The sequence below is a fragment of the Rana temporaria genome, chromosome 9 (genome assembly GCF_905171775.1).
Source record: "Rana temporaria chromosome 9, aRanTem1.1, whole genome shotgun sequence".
NCBI classification, from domain to species: Eukaryota; Metazoa; Chordata; class Amphibia; order Anura; family Ranidae; genus Rana; species Rana temporaria.
In genome coordinates, this window is record NC_053497.1 from 121949193 (window position 1) to 121966531 (window position 17339).

Here is a 17339-nt window from a genome sequence, read left to right on the forward strand (position 1 = left end):
TTGGATGGAAACAGAGCGCCTGTCAATTTCTATCTGATCCGATCGGATGGAAAATAGGACCACCATCCATCTGCTTTTTGCAGGCAGGATCAGAATGGATAGTGGCGGGCGTCAGCAGACACATCTCATCCGTCGCTCCATAGAGTACAATGCAGTGTCCGATCAGGTCCACCTGAAAAACTGGACAGCCCACGTGAAAGGACCCTTAGATCTACCATCAACTATATAGTCCAAAGGCCTGCCTTATGTGGTAAATATTGAATCAATTGTTAAAGTTTTCGCTCATATTGCATGGTTGTGGTAAAAATAAATGAGATTGTACATAAATTGTACAGTAAGATTGTAAAATGTATAGCCCACATTAGTCTGATATCACCAGAAAAAGTTTCCCCATTGAAAGATTTCCCTTCACTTTGCATCCACCAACCAGGACAAGTAGAGGAAATGAAAACAGTTTTGTCTGGAAATATACTTTAACCACTTAAGCCCCGGACCATATTGCTGCCTAAAGACCCAAGGTGTTTTTACAGTTCGGGACTGCGTCGCTTTAACAGACAATTGCGCGGTCGTGCGACGTGGCTCCCAAACAAAATTGGCGTCCTTTTTTCCCCACAAACAGAGCTTTCTTTTGGTGGTATTTGATCACCTCGGCGGTTTTTATTTTTTGCGCTATAAACAAAAATAGAGCGACAATTTTGAAAAAAATGCAATATTTTTTACTTTTTGCTATAATAAATATCCCCCAAAAACATATATAAAAAAAAAAATTTTCCTCAGTTTAGGGCGATACGTATTCTTGTACCTATTTTTGGTAAAAAAAATCGCAATAAGCGTTTATCGATTGGTTTGCGCAAAATTTATAGCGTTTACAAAATAGGGGATAGTTTTATTGCATTTTTATTAATTTTTTTTTTTTAATACTAATGGCGGCGATCAGCGATTTTTTTCGTGACTGCGACATTATGGCGGACACTTCGGACAATTTTGACACATTTTTGGGACCATTGTCATTTTCACAGCAAAAAATGCATTTAAATTGCATTCTTTATTGTGAAAATGACAGTTGCAGTTTGGGTGTTAACCACAGGTGGCGCTGTAGGATTTGGTGTACACTGTGTGTGTGTTTACAACTGTAGGGGGGTGTGGCTGTAGGACTGACGTCATCGATCGAGTCTCCCTACATAAGGGATCACTCGATCGATGCAGCGCCATAGTGAAGCACGGGGAAGCCGTGTTTACACACGGCTCTCCCCGTTCTTCAGCTCCGGGGAGCGATCGCGACGGAGCGGCTATAAACAAATAGCCGCGCCGTCGTCCCGGATCGCTCCCCGAGGGGACCCGACCGCCGCAAGTTGCGGGGGGGGTCCCGATCGGACCCCCGACCCACGTCTAGGCAGGGACGTACAGGTACGCCAATGTGCCTGTACGTGCCATTCTGCCGACGTATATGTACATGCGGCGGTCGGGAAGGGGTTAAAGATAATTATGCAGTACATAACATACATGCACATACAATTCCAGTGCATAGTATTGTAACTTTATCATTTTCAGGCCCCATCCCGTGTGCATGTGATATTTTCATCAAGTAAATCTTTTTAATTTATGGAATAATTTTTAGCTCTAAACGCTGTAACAAAAGGAATCGGTCACAATTTTGCAGCCATTGTCTTAAGTCTGTGGGTAGCCAAAGGCCTCTTGCACACGGGGGCATCTAGCTGCTGTGCGTGCCTACCGGCATTTAGTGCATAGACCCCAGATGGACATACCTCACAAATTTTTGAGATGGGAATGAGGGACACCTACTAGCAAAAGCATGTAGGCATAGGACACACCCCCTGCCACACCCCATTAAAGAAGAATTAAGATAACAAAAGATTTGTTAAACCCACAAGGGCTTTTTTTTTTTTTTTACCACTTCTATTACTTTATATTGACTTTTGAAATTTTCAAATGCAGCAATTTAGATTTTGGATGAAAGATCAGAGGACAGTCCCTCGAAATCAGGGACAGTCCCTCGAAATCAGGGACAGTCCCTCGAAATCAGGGACAGTTGGGAGCTATGGATGGATGGTCCTATACCAAGTGGCGCTCTTGTTTAGGGCCCTATACATCGAGGGATGAATGGCTGGAACACAGGTCTTCTGCCATCCATAGACTTTGACAAACTGCAGGCAGCAGGGTTGGACGGTGGACACTGTACCTGTGCCTCTTGTGCACAATAAAATGCTGGAAGATATACGCACAGCAGCTAGATATCCCCATGTGCAAGGGGCCTAAGACCTTGTGTTATTTTCCTATGCAATGACAGACTCTGCTTGCTAGATACTGTCCAATTTTTTTTAAATTGGGTAGGCGTTCTAGTGCCACCTTCTGTTCATTCTGAGTAGTGCAAAAACAATAGTTAGGTGTTCAAATAGAAAGATGCAGAATGGGAGTTTTAAGGTACGTATTGATCAGATTAGAGAAAGATATATAAAAATAATTTATTTTTATAAACATCGTTAAAAGACATATATTAATAAAACCGGTTTAATGATGTTTTTAAAAAAATGTTTATATATATATATATATATATATATATATATATATATATATATATATATCTGTCTCTAATCTGATCAATACGCACCTTAAAACTCCCATTCTGCATCTTTCTATTTGAATTTCTTCTAAATTTGGGGAGGTGGTGCATTTAGAAAAAAACGTGTATCCTTCGGAAACCTATTTACAATGTTTAGGGGTTGTTTATTTACATTGAAGGACTACATTCCATTGCAATACATTGTTCTTTATCACCGATCTATTAATTAATTTGAGAGAAAAACATTCATGGATAAAATGTTCTGGAAGTTTTCTAGGACTGTGTCTACATTCATCTTTTTTTATTACAGGTATTTATATAGCGCAAACAATTTACTTACATGGACATGGACAATTCACTTACATGGACATCACAAGGCTCATTTTCTTCCGCGGGCACCAACAATATGGGACTTATTTTCCACTCACTGATATGAATTTTAGGGTTTTTTGTACTTCTGCCAACACCAGTGACAATTTTTTTCTCCTCACTGACTCTCCTTTTCACTGACACCAATGATGGGGCTTATTTGTTCCCCCATGGACATCAGTGATATGGCGTCTTTCCACTCCTACCAACATAGGGTAATTTTCCTTCCACTAACACCACTGATATGGGCTGACACCAACAATAAAACCTTCTTGCTGACACCAATATTTGGTCTTATTTTTACTTCTAATGACACCAACGGTGGGAACTAGTTTACCCCACTGATATCAGTGATTGAATGAACAGTAACACGTGTACAGCGAAGGCGTTGGCCATTGGTTTGTACAGGGTAGAAATCTGTCCGGAGCTGTAAGGCCCTGTACACACGACTGGATCTGTCCGCTGGGATTTATCCGCAGATCAGTTCCAGCGGACAGATCCGGTCGTGTGTAGGCCCGAGCGGACATTTTCCAGCGGATTAAAATCCTGCCGACGGATTTCCAGCGGATAAAAATTTCTTAGCATGCTAAGAAATCTATCCGCTGGAATCCTGTCCCTCGGACTTATCCGGTCGTCTGTACAGACTCACCGGATAAGTCCGCCCGATCCCCATCCCTCGCATGCGTCGAAGTGATTCGACGCATGCGTGGAAGTATTTACCTTCCAGGGTCGCGCACGTCGCTGCGTCATCGGCGCGGCGACGGCGCGGCCACGTCACCGCGGATGTTTTCCGCGGGGATTTTGATCTGATGGTGTGTACAGCCATCAGATCAAAATCCGCCAGCAGACATATCCGGTGGAAACGGTCCGGCGGACCGTTTTCAGCGGATATCCGCTCGTCTGTACGAGGCCTAAGAGTGCTTACATTTCTCTGCTGGAAATAATCTAAAATGAAAAATCTTTCAGCTGTCTTCTACCAGTTATTTAAAGGGATGCACCATAATAAGAAAGGTAATCAATTGGTAATGGCTGTCTTTTTCCAAGGACTGGCTCCACATGTAACTGCAATGCATGGTAATAGACAATGGTGCATTGTGCTGCCATTCATGTTGAATTGATTGGCTTGATTTTGAAATACGCAATAACGTGATTGAGGTCAAACACTGGGCTGCTGTTAAATTTACCCATGAAGTTGCTGCTCTCCCCTCCACCCCCCCAGTGTTGCCAACCTACCAGATTTAAATTTACTGGCACAACACCCAAAATTTACTGACGCAGCCACATTTTTACTGGCATTTCACAAAAGTTACTAAATTACATTTCTAGGTGCAAAATTCTGTATTTAGGCTACAAACAAGTACGCTAGGCAAATAGCAATGTGATTTAAGGTAGATATTAAAGCGGATCTCCACTCTAAAGTGAAGTCGCGCTGATCGGCACCCTCCCCCCTCCGGTGTCACATTTGACACCTTTCAGGGGGGAGGGGGGTGCAGATACCTGTCTGCTTCCCGTCCGTCCCCCGTTGTATGCTGGGAACACTCGGCTCCCAGCACACAGCGGGAGCCAATCGGCGGGCGCAGCGCGGCTCGCGCATGCGCCGTAGGGAACCGGGCAGTGAAGCCGGAGCGCTTCACTTCCTGGTTCCCTCACCGTGGATGGAGGGGGGAGCAGCAGGGTGACGAGCGATCACTCGTCATCTGCTGCGGACGGCGCTGGACTCCAGGACAGGTAAGTGTCCTTATATTAAAAGTCAGCAGCTGCAGTATTTGTAGCTGCTGGCTTTTAATATATTTTTTTAGTGGCACATCCGCTTTAAGGTAAAAAAAACATACATTGTTATTTTCAATATATTAAGGGCAAATTATTTAGTCACATTACCCCCTGCCTCCATCCCCCTCTGCCACCAACACCCCCTGCCTTCACCCCCCTCTGCGGTGCCACAATCTCCCCCTGCCTACAATCTCCCCCTGCCTCCAATCACCCCCGGCCTCCACCCCCCTCTGCAGTGCCACCAACAACCCCTGTCTCCATCCCCCACCCTCTGCGGTGCCACCATCCCCCTCTGTGTTGCCACCAACACCCCCTGCCTCCAATCACCCCCTGCCACTAACACCCCCTGCCTCCAATCTCCCCCTGCCACTAACACCCCCTGCCTCCAATCTCCCCCAGGCCCCCTGTCTCCAATCACCCCCTGCCTCCATTTTCCCCTGCCTCCATCCCCCTCTGCGGTGCCACCAACAACCCCTGCCTCCAATCACCCCCTGCCACTAACACCCCCTGCCTCCAATCTCCCCCTGCCTCCAATCTCCCCCAGGCCCCCTGTCTCCAATCACCCCCTGCCTCTATCGTCCCCTGCCTCCATCCCCCTCTGCGGTGCCACCAACAACCCCTGTCTCCATCCCCCACCCTCGGCGGTGCCATAATCCCCCTCTGCGGTGCCATCAACACCCCCTGCCTCCAATCACCCCCTGCCACTAACACCCCCTGCCTCCAATCTCTTTGAAAGATAAAAAGTGCATTTTATATACAACTATATAGATCAGACCAAAATGAGGGACAAATGAGGGGGAAAGAGGGAAAGAGGGACATTGCTCCAAATCAGGGACGGTTGGGAGCTATGGTTTTGAGTTGTCACCAGGAGCATAATAGAGGGGAACTCTTCCAATGGGGACACTAGTTTTGGTGACCTGGGGGTCCTGAAGGAATTCTCTTAATTTGTAGCGACTTCCTGTTTGGCTATGGGAAAGTGAAGGAAATCTCTGCAATGGGATACAGATGGCAAAACAAATTACATGGGTTATCACCCTCCCAGGATCACTGGGGATTATTTTGATAATAGCTGCAGATTTGAAAATATTAAAAATACGTTTTAAATTACATTTAATTACATGTTAAATCTTTTGTGAGATTTTAGTGATTGGTTTATATATACATTATTTTTTACTGTGCTTATTTTGTTTTGTTGATATAGTGGTGTTGTAACGTTTGGTAAAGACCTCAGCAAGGGGATTGCTTGTTTTTGCTGCTCGTAACATCCTTGGCTGTTATTCAGCTAGGTTCCAGCATCATTGACCCTTAGCATTTCTTGTGTAAAGGATTGCAACATATCAATTCCTCGGAATTAGACAGGGGAGGGGGTTGAATGGCATAAATACAGATTTCTTTTTGTGCAGTCCCCTGTTGATGTAAAGCTTTTTTTCTCCTATTGATGAAGAAAACACACCTCAAATAACTACATATAACGTTTTTCTTTATTAAAAAAATTATTATTAAAAAAATGTCCTTAAATAACTGCTTTACGTGTACCCAGCATATGGCAATTCCAATGCACCAGCTTGATCTGGTGAAAAATGAAAGTGAACAATTAGTTGGAAAGTGAACATGCTCTACTACTCCTTTAGTTACAGAGGGTCAATGATTCATGCAAGAAATACTCCCTTTCCTATAATTTTTTTTAAAAAAAGACCGTGTTCATACAGATGAAGGCTAATTTACTAAAGGAGAATCTTCACACAATAAATTGAATGTGAACATTCACTTCAAATATCCAGTTATCAGCAGATGAAATAAGAAAAGGGGAATTGGCTGTTCACATGATTGGATGATCGGTAATCGTCTGGGAGCGATCCGGGATTAGGGGGCAGCTATTCGTTTCTAGCCACCCCCTCGCGATCGCTCCCGGCGAATCATCTGCCGCCTCTGCCCGCCCTGCCTGTGTAAGTGTAAACACAGGCAGGGGGAATTGATGTCATCTCTCCTCGTGGAGGTCTTTTCGACCGACGCTGAGGAGAGAGAAGACATCAGAACTGTGAGTTGCACTTAACAGTACACTGACAGAGTCACACATAGGCACACAACCCCCCCAGTCACCCCCCAATCACCCCCCCCCCCCCCAGCCCCCTGTCACAGTGTCACTGATTGCAGTGATAATTTTTTTTCTGATCACTGCATTTAGTGTAATTTCTGACAAAAAAAAGTGTTAGGGCAGTTAGCTTTAGGCCCCTTTAGGTCCAGGGTAGCCCCCTACCCCCCCTAATAAAGGTTTAACCCCTTGATCACGCCCTAGTTAAAAGCTGTGTAAATTGCAGAAAATGTACCCTAGTTTGTAGACACTATAACTTTTGCGAAAACCAATAAATATACGCTTATTGTGATTTTTTTTACTAAAGACATGTGGCTGAATACATTTTGGCCTAAATGTTTGACTAAAATTTAGTTTATTCAATATTTTTTACTTTTTATTATAAGAAAAATCAATTTTTTTTCAAAATTTACGGTCTTTTTCTGTTTATATCGCAAAAAATAAAAATCGCAGAGGCAATCAAATACCATCAAAAGAAAGCTCTATTTGTCGGAAGAAGAGGACACAAATTTTGTTTCGGTACAACATTGCATGACCGCGCAATTACCAGTTAAAGCAGCGCAGTGCCAAATTGTAAAAATACCTCTGGTCCTTTAGCTGCATATTGGTCAGGGGCTTAAAGGGTCACTAAAGGAAAAACATTTTTTTGCTGAAATGACTGTTTACAGGGTATAGAGACATAATAGTTAACTGATTCCTTTTAAAAATGATTAAAAATAGATAAAAACCTATCATATAATGTACCTGCAGTTTAGTTTAGTTTTTGCTGTTGTTTCCTGGTTCTCTGATGTACAGAGACAAAGAGCCAATAGAGGGCAGTGAAGGTTTTGCAAAACGAAACTGGGTTGGTGCTGAGGGGTTATAGACACACAGAAATCACACCTCCTTAATTAGTCACCACAGTGAGAAATCTCCCAGTACTGTGGTGATCAGGAAACCGACAACCAGGAAGTGTCCAGAACAGAGAGAAATTACAGCAACATCAAAGCAAAAACGAACAATGAGGTCATGAAACCAGGACTGCAGTAAGGTAAAGGAAGCTATTTAGCTAAAAAAAAAAAATCCTTTAGTGACCCTTTAAGTGGATAATATTCAGTTACATTTTACAGATAAAAAAAATTAGATTAAATAAATGTAGCACCCTTGTCTTATACAGGGGCTACTGGTAAAATGTTCTGAGCTAGGTGGTAACTAACCTGGTTGATTTATAGTCTTTGTGATCATTTAGGTTTTCTGTGGTTCCTCCCTTCTCTCAGTAGGTGGCACTGTTGCCTTTGGCATTAGCATGATGAGCTGCAGGGAGACAGAGTTATGAATATGCATATCTCTTTCAGCCAATCAGCAGTTTCAGGTCACTGTGCATGCTGGAAGAGAGTATATATTTAGAGGAAGACCGGTGATGGAGGTCTTCACCCTCAGATTTTGGTCTGGTGTGGATGTGTGAGGAACAGCTGCGTTGGATTAGGCCTGGAGTCTGAGGCCTGGCCATGTACTCTAAGGCTCTGCCAGAGAGAGCCTGCCTGCCTGGGGGCTTTGCCAGAGAGAGAGAGAGCTTCTTGTTGCCTGGAGGCATGAGGAGAATGATGGAGTTCTGAGATTAAGTACCAGAGTTACTCTTCATGAGTCAGGAACTGTGGAGAGGCTGGGAAAGCATCAAGGGGAACTCATCCTAGGAAACCCTTAATGAGACAGCTTATGCTACATAGGTACAGAACATTGGATGAAGGCCTAAGGCCCTTGTTCTGTATTGCTGTCTACCTGGATGTTTTGTATTTTGAGTCTACTGATCTGTCTGCATATCGTCCTAGGGTGACCTGTGCCCCAACCCTCTCTCCTGAATTTTTTTCTGTGGTGAGCAATAAACTGTGGTGGCTTTTCTTTTCCCCCCTTTTTCAACTGGCAAGCCTGGAAATAACACACTTCCTGTTCTAGGGTGGCTATGCTCACTCCATTGTATCTATGGAAGATGCCGTTGTTGCCCATCTAGAACAGGACTACAAACACGCCTTTCTTTTTTTAACTCTTCGATTACATTACATGTAGTAATAGGGGGGATTAGTAGCTTATGGAAGATAGTTTGGAAGGAAGATACAGGTAGATATCCTTTAATCTATTTGTAAGAGGGAGTTAGAATCCCTTTTATTGTGTTCTCCAGTCAGTTTGGATTTAACTTTCCTCTCCCTGCCTAGGCTATATAAAGTGGGGGTAGGAGCTGTTAGTGGATTGGTGCATGAGAAGAGAAAGACAGTTTGTGGTGGTTATCGCCATATTTTTAGCGACATGTGTAAGTGTGCTGGTCAGGTGTCCACAAACTTTTGGGCATTTAAAAAATCCTGTCTTAATTATAGTTTGTTTTAAAATATGTACATCTCAGCAGCCACATTTGTTTATATTACCTAACAGATACTAACAGATTTTATCTCAGCAGATGTTTGGTGGTAATGGGAACCACACATTTTTTCATATAAAGGCATTTGTTAAATCTACAAATCTGTCTATACAACATAGCCATGAAGCAAAAAGCATTTCAAATTATGAAATTCCATGGGTATGGCCTGATGCGGCATGGAGTAGGAAGAATGAGGTGAGAGCTATGCTACCAGACTCATCCTGTAACCTATCCCGCTTTGAACTAACTGTGTTTAATGTCTACAATGTACCACTCTATTACATTGGAACCCACTTTACTGACAAATAAGGGCAATCTAAGCCGTTACTGGCAGATTGTAACAGTTCTGAGTCAAGCAAAATGGCGCTGCAACAGCCTCAGAAGATGATAATCCCTCATCACCTGCTCAATAGCCCATAGACATAAAAAATGCTTGAGGCATTAAACACAGACTGCCAATCCACACTAACATTAAAGATCAAGGAAGTAAAAGTGGACATATCCCTCATACAGCAGGATCTTCAGAAACTTTGGATAGGGTGACTGAAACTAAACATTGCATCAGGCAGCTGGAAGACCAACTACTTCCAATACAGCATTTATCAGACCACCAAGACTGGCAGCTCCAAATGTTACAACAACATCAAGACGACTTGGAGAACAGGATGCGCCAGAGCAGTCTTAACTTTATGGTGCTGTCTAATAGAGCTGCACGATTCTGGCCAAAATGAGAATCACGATTTTTTTCTTAGAATGAAGATCACGATTCTCTCACGATTCTCACGGCGTAAAATCTTTTACATTTATACAAAAAAAAAAATGGGCTAACTTTACTGGCTATTTTTTTTTTAAATTCATTAAAGTAATTTTTTCCCCAAAAATTGCATTTAAAAAGACTGCTTCGCAAATACAGTGCAACATAAAATATTGCAACAACCGTCATTTTAATAATGATTTTAACTTGAAAAGAGCTGTCAGAAAAAGGTTTGGTGTTTAAGTGGTTAAACGTTCCTAATTTACATACAGAAGTCAATGTGATACAATGTTTAGACTTAACTTTCCACTGATAAAGAATGTTTTCAAAACTTGGCAGGCTGCCCAGACTTGGCAGACTGCCCAGACTTTGACTTTTGGCTGAGAGCAGACAGGAAATTCTTTGCATACCAAAGTGCAGAGAGAAAATTATTTTCATGTCAAAGATCGTGAAACCCTGTGTCAAGAATCGCAACGGGAAAAAGATCGTGATAACGATTCTTGACGATTAATTGTGCAGCTCTACTGCCTAAGCAAGTGGAGTAAACAAACCTGCCTGGGTTTCCAGAGGTTTTATTAACCTGTATGTAAGCAGGTTGGAAGGGTTAGTGGGTGCTATCCGAGCTAGGAGGATTGGTGTTAAAGTTTTGCCTGCTCGCCTGAACTTTTTGGTGGCGTTTCCTGTTTGGGTCTGGCCCACTTGCCTGTGTGATATTATTTGGGACAGTGGTCTGGTCCAAGAGAGTCCCCTGAAGAGTCTCCCACAAGGAGACCAGGGAGCCGACAGTGGATCCACAGGATACACTTAATGACCATGGTTCAGCCTTAAGCGTGAGTCCCGCAGGCGTTGGATGCAGGAGAAGAGACCTGTAGGGGTAGGAGAAGGACACCAGTCATGGCTCACAACAGATTTTTAACTTTGCCCTGAAGATACCAGCACTGGACTATGCCTTGGAAGGATTTAAACTCGCGTGAGGGAGCCTGTAAGAGACTATGGACACTGAAAGGCACTTTTATTATTATGCCAGGGCAGCACATCAGCCTGTAGGCATAGTTAGGTGTAAGGAAGTATCATATTTTGCCTGTTGGACTGGACAATATCTATTTTTGCACCTTTGCTAAGTGTTTGAAACTTTGTCCCTGCCTGGTCTGAAGTCATTAAAGAGGTGTATCCTAAGTAACTGGCACACACAGAGTTAACCAGTGGGTCTTTTTAACACATTGGGCTATGGAGACATCAGCGTAGAAAGGAGTAATGCAAAGACATAAGTAGTTACCTAGAGTAACAGAAGTTTAATGAGCAGCCTGTTGATAGCGTGTTACTGTTATAGGTGGCACGACCTCTAGCAGCGAGGAAGATGTTGTCGGCATTCCTCCTGCCAGAGGTCTGACTCAGAGGTACCTTTTCTGTACAATGGTACGGAACGTCAAGAGTTAAGTTGAGTGCACATATGAAGCCCACACAGAGTGATTCATATTTTAGTAAGATTGTCCAATCATACGTTCGTATTTTCGCTTGTTCGTTATTTTGCTTATTCGTAATTCCGTAATTTTCGTATTTTGGTTCTTTCAGCTTTTCGGATGTTCGAATTGATCTGAATGTACGAATACTAACAAATTTGTACGAAAATCCATTCGTTACGAACGGGAACGCACATTTCTACTATCAAACAACGTGTCAAGCAGAACATGAAGTATTGTAAAAATTCCTATCTGTTTCACAGGTGTCAGAAGAAAATGGAACCTTTTCCAACAAGATAACAAACTTTCTGTAGTAGATTTGGAAAGGATTTGAGCCTCTATCAGGATTTTATTCCTGTCTGTGTTACCATTAGGGCAATTTCCATCACCTACTGTCCCAGTGACGAGGATCTGACAGAATGAGAAATGTTCTTTCCTCAAAGACAGATAGCATATAAAAGAGAAACATCTGCTCAGTGGGTAATAAAAATAATTCAAAACCCAAGTGAAGTTTAAACCCTTCCACTCTATCCAAAATACATAAAAAAAATTGTATGGAGCTTGTTTTAATGTATTTTTACAGTTAGTATAAAATTTAGTATCTTAATTTATACAAGTTTTTTGCAATCCCTCAAAGTTTAGGCTGGTGTCTTGACTGCTGCGCCTGTTGTCCTGTCTCGGGGTAGCTCCTTTTTCTCCTAATTCTCCTATGGAGCCACCATTGCATGGAGGGACTAGAGCTGTGTCTCCCTACACTGTGTACATCAAAAGAATCTCACAGCCCCATAGCAAGGCTGGCCTTTCCTGCTCCTCCCTCCGCTATACTAACAGGCTACCTAGAGACTGCACTGTCCACTGTTAAGAAGGAAAATAAGTGGGCCTTGTTTGACAATTAAATTTATAGGTGCCACATTCCAATTGTACACCAAAAACGAATCCATAGAAAAAATTGTGTTTTTAAGGCATCAACCTAAATGTACTGATGTACTGTATGTTTAGATAGTAAAGTGGCCCCTTGGTTATATAGGGATCAAATCCTTATGGTTAAAAAAATGTTTTATACTGGATTGCATACAAATTTTAATAATTTATTTTATTAAACATTATGGAACTTAAAGCGGTAGTTCCCCCTCAAAAAAATTGTTACCCTTAGATTGATGCTCATTTTGTCTAGGGGAATCGGCTAGTTGTTTAAAAAACGAAGCTGTACTTACCGTTGTAGAGAGCGATCTTCTCCGCCGCTTCCGGGTATGGTCTTCGGGTCTGGGCGTTCCTTCTTTATTGACAGGCTTCCGGCAGGCTTTCGACGGTCGCATCTATCGCGTCACGATTTTCCGAAAGTAGCCGAACGTAGGTGCGCAGGCGCCGTATAGAGCCGCGCCGACGTTCGGCTTCTTTCGGCTACTCGTGACGCGATGGATGCGACCGTCGGAAGCCTGTCGGAAGACTGTCAATCAAAATAGGAACGCCCAGTCCCGAAGACCATACCCGGAAGCGGCGGAGAAGATCGCTCTCTACAACGGTAAGTACAGCTTCGATTTTAAAACTAGCCGATTCCCCTAGACAAAATGAGCATCAATCTAAGGGTAACATTTTTTTTGAGGGGGAACTACCGCTTTAAGATCCATAATGTTTATTAAAATAAATTATTAAAATTTGTATGCAATCCAGTATAAAACATTTTTTTAACCATAAGGATTTGATCCCTATATAACCAAGGGGCCACTTAACTATCTAAACATACAGTACATCAGCTGTCTATATTATAATATGGTCAATAATTCAACACGTTTCAATCAATTATGTTATCTTCCTCAGGGTAAATCGTACTGTATACTAATGAAATGGATTTGTGGATATGCAAAAAATCTCTAGTCTCTAGCAGTCCTTCGATGCCATCAAAGGGGAAAAGATAAACACAAGAGTCCAATATGGCGTCTCAGCTTCAAATTCCTGGATGAAAACTTTCCAGGAGTTCATGTTAGCACCATCATATTATGTAAAATCAGTCATAGGGTGCATACAGTTAAGGGTATTCCAACAAATAGATATCAGTAGCCCTCAATTCAATCACCAGTCCATTGGCACACAGATCACATTAATTCACCTCACAAAGTTAAAGTGTATTTATCATACACCTTATGGTTGTAATTACTCTATATGGGTTTCTTCAGTTTTTACTGGATTGTATACACATTTTAATATTTTTTTGTAATAAGGATTATGGATTTTAATATTTTGGCAGTTGTTATTTTTGATGCCTTAAAAATCCTATTCTTTCTATGCATTTGTTTTTAATGTCCACTGTTAACTCTTTCCTGTAAAGTTTAGGGATATAGCACTGAGAGAGCAGGGGCCAACAGCATTAAAAGTGCTGGGCTAAGAAATTTAACAAATAATTTACTGGGGGATGTTTATTAAATTGTGCTCAGTGTGTTAGGCTAACAAAAAAAATCACTGAGGGTTTAATACTACTTTAAGTTAACAGTACTCCTAGAAGTATGGGTCTGAAGTAGGAGAATAATTTAGGTTAAGTCAAGACCTTTATAAACTATCTCTAGTGTTGACATTGTTCTAGGGGACTCTTCTGTAATAGCATAAGCTTTGTAAATATGTTTTTCCTTTTGTTTAGGAACATATTTGCATATTGTTTCCAGCAATTGCTCAAAGAGTTTCTTAAAATGTACTCTTGTCTTCATTTGCTAATCCTGCTCTGACAGTTGTCACCACGTTGCCTGGCAGCACAGAACATTAAGCTGGTATGATAGAATGCTGGTATTGTTAATAAAAGAGTATTGTATGACCATGTGCAGTAGTCGTTTCCTGATTGTAAGCCAGCCAAGTTGGGATTGGCCAATACCAAAAGAAATCATTAATTTATAAAGGAGAGTTGTAGACATTTAGATCATAGAAACTGCCCAGGAGACTTAGAAAGGAGCCGTACTGTCCTTCTTCTAGAGATGGTCAAACAATAGAGGAAAAGAAGAAGCAGGAAATTTGGTATCATCCTATATCATTTTATTTCATAAACTGGACTCTGTGACATCCTCTCCAATATGTCTCCAATCTGTTTGCTCCCGGTGGTGGCTACTGGGCTAGTGTTTATCCTGCATTTTGCAAGTACGTAATTTTGAAAAAAAAACTTTTTACATATCGAGCCATGCATTTTGTGTGTTTTGTACCTAGAGGTAGTGAATGGAAATGAAGAAAGCGCTATCAGGATTACAGTGGGACCTCCAGTAATTTAATGTCAAGCCAATGATGATGGCTAAAAGTAATTTATTGGAACAAGGATAGATAAACCCATTGCAGATGATACGATACCAAGCCGGCGTGGATGGATGTAGGTAGGCCAACGTCCGCTGGGTCTGGTGGGCATTAAGGTAGAAATTATCCACCGTATGTGCAACAACCAGCCGTACCAAAAACCGTGACACTGAGGTGGAAGGCCAGGACTGGAGGGAGCTGCCAATCAGACCAACCTTGAACACAGAGCCTACCTATATGTATCCACACCGGCTTTGTATCGTATCATCTGCAATAGTTTTATCTATCCTTGTTCCAATAAATTACTTTTAGCCTTCACCATTGACTTGACATTACTGATATATATTGAATTACTAGAGGTTCTATGTTCCCACTGTAATCCTGGCGCTGTCTTCATTTCCATTTACAACCTCAGTCACTGTGTGTGCTTTTATTGATAGCTGCATCAGGTTGGCCCCTGGACAGTGGACAGTGAGATTCTCTATAGAGTGCAGCGCCTGGAAAATTGTGTTTGTTTCTGTACCTAGAGTTAGTCAAACACAGAACAAGTGTTGTCACCAATGCTCAAGTTTACAATCTATAGAGTGCAAATCTTTTGGGGATTGACTTCAACTTTGCAAGGGGGACATCTGGTTGTAAGACTGAAAGTCTAGGTGGAGGGCCGATGTATTTGGGTTTGTAGACAGAAAAGACAAGGGTTCTCACACCACAGAAGTGGAGTTTCAGGATGACTTATACCCCATACACACGATCGGAAATTCCGACAGCAGAAGTCCGATGTGAGCTTTCGAATGGAAATTCCGACTGTGTGTATGCCCCATCGGACTATTGCTGTCGGAATTTCCGCCAACAAAAGATTGAGAGCTGGTTCTCAAATTTTTAGATGGAAAAAATTCCTATTGGAAAATCCGATCATCTTTAGCAATTCCGACCCAAAAAATTCAGACGCATGCTCGGAAAGAATTTGACACATGCTCGGAAGCATTGAACTTAATTTTCGGCTCTTCGTAGTGTTGTATGTCACCGCGTTCTTGACGGATGAAAGTTCAGAGAACTTTTGTGTGACTGTGTGTATGCAAGTCAAGCTTGAGCGGAAATTTCGTCGGAAAAACCACCCGAGGTTTTTCCGATGGAAAATCCGATCGTGTGTACCCGGCATTACAAGATTACCTGGCGCAGGGACATGTGGGGGTGATGCCTGGTGTTTTAAGTGGTGAGGGAGGTTTTTTATTTCCAGTCAGCTGTGGTTGCCGGTAAATTGAGAGTTACCCCACTCATCCTCACCTATTTTATAGGTAACAGATACCTTAGTGTTCATATGTGCCTTCAAAGACCCTAGTCCAACTTAGGTCTTACGTTTATTTATTCTAAAAAAAAAATGTTTTCATTTGGGCCCTTTTTACAAAATGTTGTTAATATAAGCCAGCAAAGGCCATCAAGTCCAATGGTATAGTATATGTGCAGAGAGCACACATGTTTAACTACTTTTGTAGAGTTTTCCTAATGTCATTTTTATTTGACTTTTACATATATACTGGTTTACCTTTTAATAACCTGTTATTATATCAGATGTAGGATTTCTGTAATTTAACCACTAGAGGTAGGGTAGAATTACTAGCAACACATGGATTATTAACAAGAAAATAAATCATATGGATTATGAAAATTCACACTCAGTCAAAGAACACAAAAAGAGCACACACCCAATCACAGCACACAGACAAAACACACTCATTTACAGCATGCAGGCAGAGTGTACAAGAGTGTACATTTGGTCATAGAACACATCAAAGCAGGCCATAGATGGAAATAATCTCAGAATCAATAAAAATTATGAAAAAAAACTTCACACAAAAGATTTAATCATTGAATAATCCCAAAAAATCCCCCAAAAAATCCACATAAATATCTTCTTCCACCTCTGTGAACTAACAAGATGTGATGCAAAACAAAACACATAAAGTGCCCGTGCAATCCTCCACCTCATTGCAATCAATCCTCCTCCTCACTGACCGCTCACCTCACCTTATGACATAACTAGGAATGGCCGCGGGATGTCGTCACATGTCAAGCTCCTATGCTGTACACGTTGCCTCCGGGGTCTGGACTTTGTCAGTGGGGGCATTTTTTTCCACAAAACTGCCGCTTGCTGGATTTTTTCTCTTTTTCGGACTATCCTCTGTAAATACTCCGTTAAATACACAGACCAGCACCAACAACCATGCCACGGTTAAAGTCAATTAAATCCCCTTTGTTCCCCATTCTGATGCTCGGTTTGAACTTCAGCAAGATGTCTTTGCCACATCTAGATGCCCATATGCATTGAGTTGCTGCCATTTGATTGGCTGGTTAGCAATTTGTTTTTCTAAACAATTGAATGGATGTACTTAAAGTGGAGTTTCCGCCTGAAAAAAAAAATTCCACCAAAAATCTAAAAAAAAAAAGAAAATGAAAAAAATATTTTTTTTTTACTTACCCTAAATAGCTGTTGCTATGCGGAAGTGCCGAATTTGCCTCTTCATCCTCCGCGGTGGATTTTCTTCCTCCTCCTACACTCGGTGTCTTCTTGTGAATGGGGCACGCTGCATTCTGGGAACTGTGTGTGTCCCAGAAAGCAGCCGGCCCATTCACAAAGCGCCGCGCTGCTCGCGCATGCG

At 42.0% G+C, this 17339-nt stretch overlaps 1 protein-coding gene across 1 annotated transcript in view; it reads left to right on the forward strand.

Moving 5' to 3' along the window:
• Positions 1-14312: 14312 nt before the first annotated feature.
• LOC120913981 (properdin-like) overlaps positions 14313-17339 on the forward strand; it is a 39603-nt gene continuing 36576 nt past the window's right edge. Inside the window, exon 1 of the mRNA XM_040324366.1 lies at positions 14313-14535. Coding sequence (XP_040180300.1) covers positions 14472-14535 — 64 coding nt within the window. The 5' untranslated portion in view covers positions 14313-14471. The remainder of the gene's footprint in view (positions 14536-17339) is intronic.